The sequence below is a fragment of the Macrotis lagotis genome, chromosome X (assembly GCF_037893015.1).
Source record: "Macrotis lagotis isolate mMagLag1 chromosome X, bilby.v1.9.chrom.fasta, whole genome shotgun sequence".
Lineage (NCBI taxonomy): Eukaryota > Metazoa > Chordata > Mammalia > Peramelemorphia > Peramelidae > Macrotis > Macrotis lagotis.
The window spans coordinates 456,995,665-457,008,339 of NC_133666.1; the positions used below are offsets into that span (position 1 = coordinate 456,995,665).

At 39.4% G+C, this 12,675-nt stretch overlaps 1 protein-coding gene across 1 annotated transcript; it reads left to right on the forward strand.

Moving 5' to 3' along the window:
- The first annotated feature begins 412 nt into the window (after positions 1 to 412).
- Positions 413 to 8,104, forward strand: ADCYAP1 (adenylate cyclase activating polypeptide 1). The gene is given in 7 exon segments (XM_074202455.1): positions 413 to 481; positions 777 to 884; positions 3,645 to 3,782; positions 4,285 to 4,380; positions 5,577 to 5,711; positions 7,707 to 7,828; positions 7,831 to 8,104. Coding segments are annotated over 6 exon segments (651 nt in total). The 5' UTR covers positions 413 to 481; position 777; the 3' UTR covers positions 7,884 to 8,104.
- The last annotated feature ends 4,571 nt before the right edge of the window (positions 8,105 to 12,675 follow it).

Consider the following 12,675-nt stretch of genomic DNA (forward strand, 5'->3'; position numbering starts at 1 on the left):
CCCTTCCTTCTTTCCCTTTTCCTTCCTTCCTTCCTTCCTTCCTTCCTTCCTTCCTTCCTTCCTTCCTTCCTTCCTTCCTTCCTTCCTTCCTTCCTTCCTTCCTTCCTTCCTTCCTTCCTTCCTTCCTTCCTTCCTTCCTTCCTTTCTCTCCTCTTTTCCTCTTTCTTTCCTTTTCCAGCTCTCTAGCTGTCTCTAACTCCTTTTTCCTTTCTGCCCCCTCTCCTTCCAGTGTCCCACGCCCTCTTAGTTCTGTGTGTCTGCAAACTTTTGAACAGAATCCTCGCATCAGCAAACAAGTCCTCCTTCTCCTGCTCTCTTGCGGCTGTTCCTGATCTTTCTTGCAGCTTTTCTTTAGACAGGAGAGGGAGGAGGTGATGCCACTTACATTGTGAACTATTTCGACTGAAACTTGGAGGAACAGTTTGTTCGCTGTCCTAATTGGAACCAAACGCTTTCCGTGTTAAGGTTGAAGAGTTGAATGGTAAGGAAAACGAAACTCAAACAAATTTGGACCACTGATTCTCTTATCCTTGGTGGAAGAGTAAAATTTTTTTCAATGCAAGCTCGTTGGTTTAGTAATTGGGTATTGTAGTGTTTTTTTCTGTAGTGAAAGGGAAAGGGAGGGGGGGCAGAGACATTTGCTAAAATGTGATCTTAAGAGTAGAAGCGAAGTATTTCTTCTCCGGCTCCCCGCCCCCAATAATTTGTTTAGTAGCCTAAGAGATAAAACAGAGTATTTTGACAGCTGTTTTCCCCTCCCCCTTGCTTGTACACAGAATGGCAATGTGTAGCAAAGCGACCCTAGCCTTGCTGATCTATGGAATACTAATGCATAGCAGCGTCTACTGCTCACCTGCAGCCGGACTCCAGTTTCCTGCTTTCAGGTAGGTACTTGCTGTTTTTCTCATCCTCCTCCTCTATAGCATAACCCAAGTGGTTGTCTCAGTCTTTTCTCCCCTGAGCCGCCTCCCCCCGGATAGTCTCTCTCTGTCGTACTGGTTTAGTTGTTACGAGACACAGTACACCAAAGAAACAGGTTTTCCCTTGCACTTACCTTATAGCTTTGGGATTGGTGGGTGGGCTGTTTGGACTGCTTCTTTCCCTACTCCGGGATTGAGATCAGGGGAGGTAGTCTGTTCCTTGGGAAAAGACCTCTCCTTCCACCCTCCCTCGTCCCTCCTCTCTTTGTCAGGTGGACCCACCAGGGTAAAGAGCTTCACATCTCTCAGTATGAAAGACCCCACAATGGGGCTTGGATCGTTATCTATTACTCTTATGATCCTTATTTTTTTGGGGGGGATCTTCTCTTCCCTGGAAGGGTCAAGACTGGATGTGCACAAATCTTGTGATTTAAAACGTTTTTTTTCTTTTTGTGCTTTTGTTCTGTACTGTCTGCCTCCCCCCTCCCCCTTTCATCTTCTTTGTTTCTGAACTCTCTTCCACTGTTTTCTGTATTGCGCTACAGGGATGGATAGTGCTTCTCTCGGGAAGCTTTTCTGTCGATGGAGTTCACTACTGTGTTTTTAAGTCTCCCACAGTCATTTGGGAATGACTGGTGATTATTGGGGGAGGGGCTGGAAAGATTGTCAGAGAAAAGGAAAGATAAAAAATGGAACGAAGAAGAAGGGAGACAATGAGGACAGAAGGATAAAGAAAGGGAAATAAGGCGGAGAGAGCGATATTACTCAGACTGAGACTTCTCGAATTGTCTGTATATTTTTTCTCCTATAATCTCTGGTTTTAAGTGCGTCTGCGTTACGTTGATGCTCTAGGGGTCTAGACTATAGCCTTTTTCTCAGGTTAGAGTGGAGGCAAGAAAGCAAGGTGTTGCTTTGCTGTTTGATAGGGAAGGTGATTTTAAGTTTGCAGAACAGGGATCAAAGCTATTGGGGTCCCTAGACTGTCACCCCACAGGGTTCTTAGAAAAGGAATACATACAACTTTAGTAACAGAATTCCTTTAACTAGGGACGTGCTTTAACTTTATTGTTTATTTGAGAAATGGGAGCTTAGAGTGAAGAACTTTTCTTGGCTTTTAAAATCTTTAGCAAGGCGAGCCAACTTGATCTGGAAAATGGCAGGTCTTGGGTCCCGGGCAGTTGAGGCACAACCAGGGGTTAGATTACTCTATCACTTCAGCCTTTCTTTTTGGGATACCTAGAGAATTGAAAGAAAAAGCTGAGGGGGAGGAGGGGAAGTTCTGTATGAATGCAAATCCGATTTAGAAAGGAGGGGCAGAGTGGAAAAATGTATTGGCAGAAAAAACAGAATCCAACAAGACAGTTCACTTTAAAAATGAAAATATAGTAGATCAAAATTTTTCCTAAAGGCTGACAGCGGTGATGTTTGCTGAAGTTTTCCCTCTGAACAAAAAACATTTTCTTTAACTGATTTTTTACTTTAAAATCTTTCTCTGCTCTGTCTCTATTTCTGTGTCTCTGTCTGTCTGTCTGTCTGTCTCTCTCTCTCTGTCTCTGTCTCTGTCTCTCTCTCTCTCTCTCTCTCTCTCTCTCACTCTCTCTCTCTCACACACACACACACACACACACCAAGGCAAGCGGACGCACCCAAAGTTATAGCATCAGTTGGAAGAACAGCTCCTTGCCCTAGTAGCTGTCAAAATTTTCTGTTTTATTGAGCGGTGCTTCTCAGGTGGGGTCACCGCAGTTTCCCAACTTATTAGAATGAACCAGATCTTTGCATTTTCCTATGTCTACGTTGTTCTTCCCTCTCATTTCTCTTTTCCTTCTTCCCTGGAAGTCCCGGGATAGGGTGAGAGTGAAGATGGGAATGGAAGGGCCGATGAGAGTGGGGATAGGGAAGGAATGGGAACTGGATTCAGAACTACTTGGTTCCCAGATGCTGAGACTGGGATGACAGTTTTCCTAAGCCCGAGGCATCTGAGGAAACTGAATGAGTGTCTCTAGCCAGAAGGAGCAGAAGCCAAACATTTTAAGTTTGGGGGCATCTATTATTCATATCCCTGCTAGAGTCTAGCAGGCCCGAAATAGCAGCCGGAGACTCGCAGTGACCTAAATCAGGCCTCAGGGAAGAGTTCTCCAGAGCCCAGAAAAGGGAGGGCTGGGCTCAATACCACAAACTCCACCCACCCAAACCCTATTTCAGGGCTTTAACCCAGCAGTGGCTAGTAACACTGCAGCGCCTTCACTTCGGACAACTCCTTTAACTCCAACGCCCCCCCCCCTTCCCTCCCCCCCACTTTCCTTCTGACCACCCGCTTTGCAGCTTAGGTGGTGATGTGGGAGGAGGTTGTGATATAATGTACACTAGTGTGGCCAGCTGAGACTCATTTGATCCTAATACCAACGGCCACGAGTCCCTCGGTTCCGATACCGGCCCGGTTTCCCAGTCATTTTGGACTTTAGGCACTGAGTTTTCTCTTCTCCAGTATATTCCTGCCTGCCCTAATTTGTTCGGGGGAGAGGGGGAACGAGAAAAAGGAGGATGATTCCTGAAGTCTCATAATTAGGTTCGGGAAAGGGACATTAACGATATACGCCAGCTCTGCAAGTACGGGCACTCCCCCCCCCCCCCAAAAAAAAAACAAAAAACAAAAAACTTCGTAAAGTGAATTGAAAAAAGGCGGGGAACTGAGTTCTTTTCCTTTCCTTACCATTTTCTTAGCAGGCTGGAGGATGAAGCTTATGATGAGGATGGGAACACTCTGCAGGACTTCGCCTTTGATAATAACCGTTTGGGCTTAGGAAACACTGCATCCATGCTGGGGGACGTGTACACTCTCTATTATCCACCGGAAGACAGGTGACTATCCTTGGGCTTAATAAGAGTTTGCATGGAGACTCAGGAACCCTGGGATAATAGGTAGTGGACCAGGAAGAATGTGCACGTGCGTTATTTATTTATATCTTATTAATAAGGAAAGTTCTTACATATTTCTTCAACATGCGGAGGCAAGAGAAAGTTCAGAATTTCGAGGGTGTTCGCCTGTAACTTCGTGTGTCTGTGTGTTGGGGGGTGGCTCTGATGATGAGGATGGTAAAGTATACACGTATGTATGAGAATTGAGTACGTGTGGGTAGAGTCCAGAGAAACAGTGAAGTCACAGATCCCGCTTCTTATTCCTCTCGGAATTCACAAACTCTTTTCTATTGACCCTGCCCAGAGATGTGGAAGGAGTGGTTTTTAGACTGGTCTGTCCCACTTCATTAGACAGGCAACTACAGCTCCAATTCTTCTCCAGGGGCCACGGTTTGAGAAGTCTCTTCTTTTTGATCTTTACATCTTGTTCTTCCATCCCATTTAGACAAACGGATGACATATTGAATAAAGCTTACCGGAAAGTTCTGGGCCAGCTGTCTGCGAGGAAGTACCTGCATTCTCTCATGGCCAAACGCATAGGGTAAGAGTTTACTAAAGAGTTAAAGTTGGCGCAGGCGCACGAGCTCACGTGCATGCCTGTCTAGTGGGTAGTGTCTGTACATGCGTGTCTTCGCGTACGTGTGCGTTGCTCCGCAGGGGGAGGATGTGCGTCCGCGCCTCTTTAACGCTTTTTATTATCGGGCGAATTCCTGGGATAACTATTGGTTTACCTGAACCCATGGTCTCTACACTCAAGTCCTGAACAGGAATTGAGGAAAAAGATCGAGATGGAGGGAGGATGAGAAACAGTGAGAGAGAATAAAAGGCATTTTTTAAAAAGGGAGAACTAAATCTCAACTAAAGTTTAAAGACTTAAGGTCTCACATGGATTGTATGGTTTTTAATGCAAAAATAAAGTAAAGCAAAAATTAAAACAACTTAAAATAATTAGTTTTTGCTCACTTCAGATATGTTCAAATCCTGGGTCCTAAGTGGGGCATATTTCAGCAGAAGGTAACGTTTTTAATAAAGCCCATGGGAAAACAGATTACATTTTCACAATGCATAATTCATGAGATGAAAAATATTGTCCACTGCCTGTCTACTTACATTATCAGGACTTCCAATTGCACTGGCAGAAATATTTCTTTGTCTCTTTGGAAGTGCTGTGTCTTTGGAACCATAGCTAACGTAGGTAGTTTGGAACATTATAAATAAATACTTGTCTGACTGAAAACAAGTATGTTCTAGATGAACAAAGAAGAGATCAATTAGCCTAAGTTTCTCAGAAATTTGGATTTAACTTAGAATGGATTTTTTTTCCTCTGCTCTGCTAGAGTTGAAAAAAGGCCTTAACCAGTTATTTGTATGACCTTAGGGCAAGCCACTCTTCCTTTTTAGATCTTAGTTTATTAATATTAAAAATGAGGGGCGTGGTGGAGGTTAAACTGAATGACTTCTAAAGTCACTTCCAGTTCTAAATCTATATGTGAAGTTGTCAGGAAATATTCTTTTGGAAGGAAGGGAACACGGTACCCCCCTCCCCCTTGTCTCTTCTTTAAACCTATTAAATCTCAGCAAAAAAGAGAGGCGGAACCGGAGTCTCTGGAAGCTCCAGGTGTGTGCGGTGGGGAGGGCCAAAGTGACCCACGTGTTGCCAGTCTCTAGTCTCCCCTTCCTCTGGTTCACCTACCCGTTCTTATCTTTCTCTCTCTGCCTTCTTTTTTACCTTCCCAGGATGGGTAGCGGCGTGGAGGACGATTCTGAACCACTTTCCAAGCGCCACTCTGATGGGATCTTCACGGACAGCTACAGTCGCTACCGGAAACAAATGGCTGTCAAGAAATACTTGGCAGCGGTCCTGGGGAAAAGGTATAAACAAAGAGTTAAAAACAAAGGACGCCGCATAGCTTTTTTGTAGCGATGAATTACCTACCAGCCACCCTATGTGTACAGTCCTCTTAACAGAATGAAAAGTTCATTTCCAAAACTGACTGACTAGTCATCGCGCCTGTGTTCTATCTAAACATGTATTTATGTATGAAGTAAAGCCATTAAATGAATATTTTGATAATAATATTGTTTTTCTTTTGTACAAAGCACTAGAGAACTCACAGATCTACTTTGTGGACCAATCATTTAAGTTATATATACTATTATAAATATATATATATAAATATAATAGAGAGCAATTCATATAAAGCGTGCACAAGGAATGATAAATTCGCCTGAGCTGTTTATGTTTTTATATAAAATAAATAGAAAAAAAGACAATCATTGTTTTGGATATTACTCCTATTTTTGTAACTGGAATTAAAAGGATAGTATTTTTATCCACGACAGGGGTGAAGACATTAATATGACCATTTGCTACTGTACATAAACACTGATGCCCTCTACAAGGGGATTATGAGGCTAATGATTTGGGAGAATTGCTGAAGCACATTCTTCCCCCCCCCCATCCGTGAGTGAAAAAAAAAGGCTGCTTTAATCCAAGCCTATCTTAAAGGGGTACTATCCCCCTTTCTAGAGATTTCAATTTTCTGCTTTCTTTGATTCCACTTTCATATGTATTTGTGTCTCCTCAAACAGTGAGCTTAGAAGTTAATTCTCTTGTGGTGAAATAACAGCTCTCTCCAAATTGTCCCTCTCTGTTGACTTGGGGATAGATGTAGGCAAAGATGGGTGACTTGTAAAAACAAACAAGCCCCCTCATTCTCAGTTCTTTATGGATAAATTGCAGGACCAAAAACCCTGAAATTAGAGTAACTGGATTAAGGAGTTGGAAATTTAGACCTAGAAAGAGTCACAGTGTGAGGTAGAAAAGGAAAACCCCAGAGAATTTTGATCGGTCATAGGGTCTGAGTATCTTGAGGCAAATACAGTCCCACTAAGTGATCTTGGGCAGCTCGGTATTGGAACTTGATACAAAGTATAATGTGTTTCTCTCCAGTGCTGTCCATGCTTCTCATCATGTGAAATGACCAGGGTTCTCTCCTTTGAACTATATTCAATTGGAGTTGCTCCTTTCTTTGTTGTTTTCCTGTAGACCCTTCTTCCTACCCTACTAATGCACTATTTAATCACTGTTTATCCTTTTCATTCACTTCTTTAAAAATTGTGAATGCTTGTTCTCACTCATTTGTTCTGTTTTATGCAAGTTCTTATTGTAAAGTTTAGGAACCCCTGTTGTAGCTACCACTAAACAATTATGCACTAACTACAAAAGTTTTGTTCCTTGTTTATTGAGTTTGGAGGTAAAATGTATTTTTCTACATTATGGCTTATTGCTTAGTAAATTTAATTTCATAAATCAATTTTGTCATATTAAAATGTATAGTGTTCACATACTGTTCAGTTCTACCCACTGATAAATCATTTTAACATCATCTTTATATGTATGAGTACTATCTTGCCTTTTTTTTTTTTTGTCAAGAGGGAGACAAAACAACCTCTATCAGATTCAGAGAAATTCCTGGTCCTCTCTGACTAAAGAGGGCATGTCTGTTTGCTTCTTATCATGACACATTATAGAGGAATCTCTATAGAAAATTACCCCAATCTAACCTCCCCCTCAAACAAGTTACAACAGAGAATCCAACCAGTCACTCCCCTAAATTTGTCACTGATTTCTTAAAAAAAAAAAGACAGCGTGTAAAGTTTAAAAGACCTTTCATTTTCCTTTACCGATTTTATCAGCACGAAGTCATAAATCAAAGAAAACAGAATTGGATTTGCAATCCCAAGTCGGATGGATACTGCTAGCCTATCGCATTGCAAACAGTCAGTAGTACCACAGAGACATTCGATCTGTGCCCAAGTCTTGTGTATGAAATCAATCTTACTTTAATTTTGCATTCTCCTCAGGCAATGTGACGCAGGATGCAGTTTGCAGCTTTCGTGCCTTTCTTCGCCTTTTAAATCGCCACGAATCACAGATGGCTATTTAGTGGCCCTACAATGCTGCAACACATCAGCTTGCATTTTAGTGTTATTTGTTTCTTTGGTAATGGGCAGTCTTTTCTGTGTTTGTGTCAGCTGTAGTAGTGAAAATAGGGTTCTGGTTAACATTTTTATTTATGTAGTATAGTTTAGTGTTCCAGTGGCTAGCTGCAAACATTATATAGATATCACTAGATTAACCTTTTGTATACTTTTTAGTAAGCCAAGAGCCTTACCAAATTGGTCAGATTTAAAATACAGTCATCATTTAGGTAGATGTCAGTCTTGAAGATCTTATTTTGTGTGCAACTGATTATAAAAATTTAAACAAGTATGACTACACACATGATATCTATAACTAGGACTTTGATAACTGTTATATAAGTGTGTAAAATTTGTATTAATAAATTTTTGTAAACAATGCAAACTCGTCTACTGTTTGGAGAAAAAAGACATCTAGAGAATAATGTGAAACTGTATACCCTTAAAAATCTTCTAAAGCAGTAGATTTTCTTTAGAAAAATAAGATTTTTCTCATGTTTAGAATACATACTTCTCTATATACAATCATCTATGTATTTTCATGAACCAAACTTCAACATTTGGTTGATGGGTTACTGGATTCAATTAAATTTAAAATAACTATTGAAGTAGAACAAAGAAGATATAAGTTGCTAAATAGACGAACATATTGGAACATTAATAAAAGACCCAAACAAGAGTAAACTGGGTCCATAAGGAAGATTTACTTTACAGCATTTTAAATGCTAGAAGTCATAGGTTAGCACCATGGGATAAAAGACTTTTTCCTGCTGTCCTTTTTTAAAAAGTGATTTTTGAGGACTGAAAATGCTTTTGGTGTTTTGCACTTAAAATTACTTTAAAGTGTCTGTTTTGGAGGTTTAAACAATATATAGCAAAAGACAGAAAAAGAAGTTTCATTAAAAATGCACTTGGAGCGATCAAAAGGCATTTTTTTGCACAGAGTTAGTCACCTTTAAAAGGAACTCTACCGATTGGCTAGGCAAAAAGTAGAAAAGGGATTTGAAAATTATCACAATTATCAATTCATATTAAGAATCTTGAAAGCAAGCCCATGGTTATTCTGATTAAATCAGATGCTGGAATTAAAGTATTTTAGACTTTGCTCATTATTGAATTCAAATTACCAGATTTCTCATTCTAATACTATACCAATGTGATTAACCAATTAAAGACTGGGACTATTTAAAGGGAATAAATAGACCAAAACATTAACAAAAACTGGCAAAAATCTTACAATTTGTGTTAAAAAGTTTAATTTATATGTCCATTGAGTACTTAGAAAATTGTTCTTCATATCTTAACTCAGTATAGCTATATGCAAGACACTTAAGATAGATCTATGAGGACCACACTACCCCAAAACTCTAAATGCTGACATATAATAGAATAATTATACTAGGTACTATTTTTAGTCTTTTAGCATTTTTGCTGGACAAAGTGGCTTTCCTCCCATCAATTACAGTCTTCTTTCACCTTAAGGAACCAGGTAGTAAGTATTCTTAGGTCAATACCGTAAAAGGAAACATGGAAACTCAAAGGGAGTTCACTCTAAACTTCAGAGAAAGTTTTTCTCCTCCCGCCCTTCCGCCTTCCCTCCCTCCCTCCCTTCTTCCTTCCCTCTCTCCCTCTCTCCCTCGCTCCCTCCCTCCCTCCCTTCCTTCCTTCCTTCCTTCCTTCCTTCCTTCCTTCTTTCCTTTTTTCCTTCTTTCCTTCTTTCCTTCTTCCTTCCTCCCAGGAAGAATCCTTGGGCATTGGTTCCCAGTCAATAGTTTCAACCAAAATCTAAATTTATTGAAAGTGGCAGTATTTTCTTGTGAGGGACAGCTCAAGATATCAAATCTTGGTAGATTTGATTCTGAATTTAGTTCCCTAAGAAGACTCTTAAGTTAGTGTTGTAAGACAAGAAATATCCATCTTTACTTTTTGTTTTATTTTCCTTTTTTTGTATAATAAAATAAGGTTTAGGGATTTGATTATGGAAAAAGAGTAAAAGAATTAAGTCAGAGAAGGGAAGGAGCAAAATTTATGTGGATTTTAATGTAATAAATAATAAAACTTAGTATCTATAAAATATATAAATCAATGAACTAGGTTTGTCTAGTATCCAGCTACCCTTTGGAAATTTCAGGATTTCTTTTTTATGTGTCTAAGGTTACCATTCAGCATTTTTTAACTGAATTGTCTTGAAAGGGTTGAAAGATCCAACAGGAAATTACTTCAGTGATCTACTAAACATCTCCATTGAATGTCCAACTGTTCCCATAAACATTAGCAGAAGAGTGAACATCGTTTTTATGGCCCCACTATTTTATCGGAAAAGCCAAGAGAAGACAAGATTTCAAAATTGTTCCCCTTTGTATTTAAAATGATCCCCTTGTATGTTAACATGTTAATTCAGTGTGTCCCTTAGATATTTCATGATAGCATATGAAGTAACATCATAAATCACAGCCCCATATTTCACAGCAAACAGAATTTTCTGCCCTTAATCCTCATTTCACCACCCTGTATATTTTCTTAGGTACTGCCTACTTTGATTACTCTTATGTTTAGTTTTATCTTTCACTAACCTAAAAGTTAAATAGATTGGTGACTTTTTTTCTTTTATGAAGTATAAAAGGTAGCTTTCATTCATCTCTTCTATCACAGAAAAGGTCAGAGTCTCCTAGGATCTTAAATCTAGAATGAGGAGTTCAGGGTCCTTGGAGATCATGTAGTCCACCCCTTTCACTTTGCAGATAACGTCAACACCAAAGAAAATGAAGTAAATTATACAAGTTGACATAGGTAATGATTTGCAAGACTGGAATTTAAATTCATGTCTTTGACTCTAAATTCAATTTTTTCATGGTCCCATGCTAATACAAATCCTTTCAAACCTTCTTATGAAGAAAAGTGGTATGGGTAATGTTTTGATTCATGCATAAATTGGATTTAAGTGAGGTAAAGTAGCATGAAGTTGTCAGCCTCATTCTCTCTGCCAACTACATCTTTGTCCAATGGCAAGACAGAGTCAAGACAACTGTTGATGGCTCTATATGCAGTGTATAACCTTGGTGTCTTCAATGACTAACGGAGCTCTAAATCCTCTGAATCCTGCTTCAGCTAGCTTCATGAGCATTGGAATGAATTGTTCTCATCCACCCTTTTACCACTGGAAGACTAATCATGCTTGAGGTAGACACCATCCCTCCCACAACTTATCTGAAGGGTTTGAGATCCTTCAGCTACCCTCAATGGGGTTTAGTCTGTTGAAGTGGTTACCAGAGTGTGACCTCTGTTGCATGTTACAGCTCCTTGGAGTTACAGGTGAGAGTTAGGTGGCTCAGGTGGACATCAGAGGTGGAAAGCAACCCTGAAAAGAACTCTGCAGTCCTCCACCAGGGTGCTAGCATTCCTTGAACACAGCCAATATGCTCACAGGGGGATGAAAATCTCTCTTAAGCACTTTGAAATTGATTATGCAGCATTGGATACACTGGCACAGAACTGCCATGCATGTTGTGTCCTCATCAGAGAGGGTACTATGCTCTATAAACAAGGCAGAATTGAAACAGTTCAAAGAAAACATGAGATATAAATTTAGAGAAACCACCTGAGATGTTCACATGGACAAATTGTGCCTGACCTGTGGTAGAGCAATTCAAGCTCATATTGGTCTCATCAATCATATTGGACATTGTAATTCATCTCTAACATAGTTGATGTCTTTTTTTTGATTTGTGTGGTCTGGGGTAAGTGATTTAGCTCCTCTGTAGTTCAGCTTATTAATTTTAAAAATAAGGGAGTATTGCTAGTTGCTATTTTTAGCTTTGATTCTTATAGAAGTGTTACTACTTCAACTAGGTATTGGGGATCTTCTATATCTGCTTCACACAATCCCAAACTAGGCACTAGATATGTGATCCTGGGCAAGTTACTTAACTTCTCTAGGCCTTGATTTTTCTCATCTATAAAAGGAAGAGGTTGGACTCAACATCTAAGATTCTTCCAGCTGTGAATTTGTCATTATATTATCCTATAATTAAAAAATTGATTCAGTTTTGAATTTTTGCCTTTTTGATCACTTGGTTGTTTATCAATATCCTAAAAGCAGATAGGGAAGATAAATGAAAAGAAAGGAAAGGCTATTCTGTCAGAATTGCTCATTGTTAGATATTCTAGTGTAAAGTCCAATGGATGAAGATCTTGAAAAAAAGAGCTGAAATAATGTTTTTAGGATTAAAGATCTGGAACTAAAAGGGATTTTTGAGGTCAAACTCCAACATTTTACAGCGGAGGAAACTGAGGGCCAAAGAAACTTTTCCCAAGGTCACACAATAGTAAATGGATGAGCTGGGATACATAAAAAAGACTAGTGGCTTTTATTTCATCATTCTTTCCATTGCACCAGGCTTCTAATTCCTGCTTTTACATTAGTGTTATTTATAGAAGGGATTAGTTTTTCCTTGTGAGCAAGGGAAGAGAGGTGAACTTTTGTCTAACTTCAGAGTAATCACTGTTTTCTTCTAATGGTGACCCCTTGCATCCAACTCATATTAGGCATGTGGTTTGTGAAAGATAATAAGTCTAAAGGAGGAGATTCTTTTGGCACCAAAGTAATGGTTCCATGGAACTTCATAGGTCTATTTGATTATTCCTCAGATGTTTATATGTTAAGAAAAGTCACTTTTTTGGACTCCAGTTTCTTCATCTCTAAATGAGGAGAATGGCCTGGACAGCTTCTAAGTCTCTTACAACTCTAAATCAATAATTCTAAGTTTTTAATAATAATTATAGCAATAACAACAATACAAATGTTACATTTTAAAAGTTTTGCAGTTTTCAAAATGTTTTCATGTATTATAAA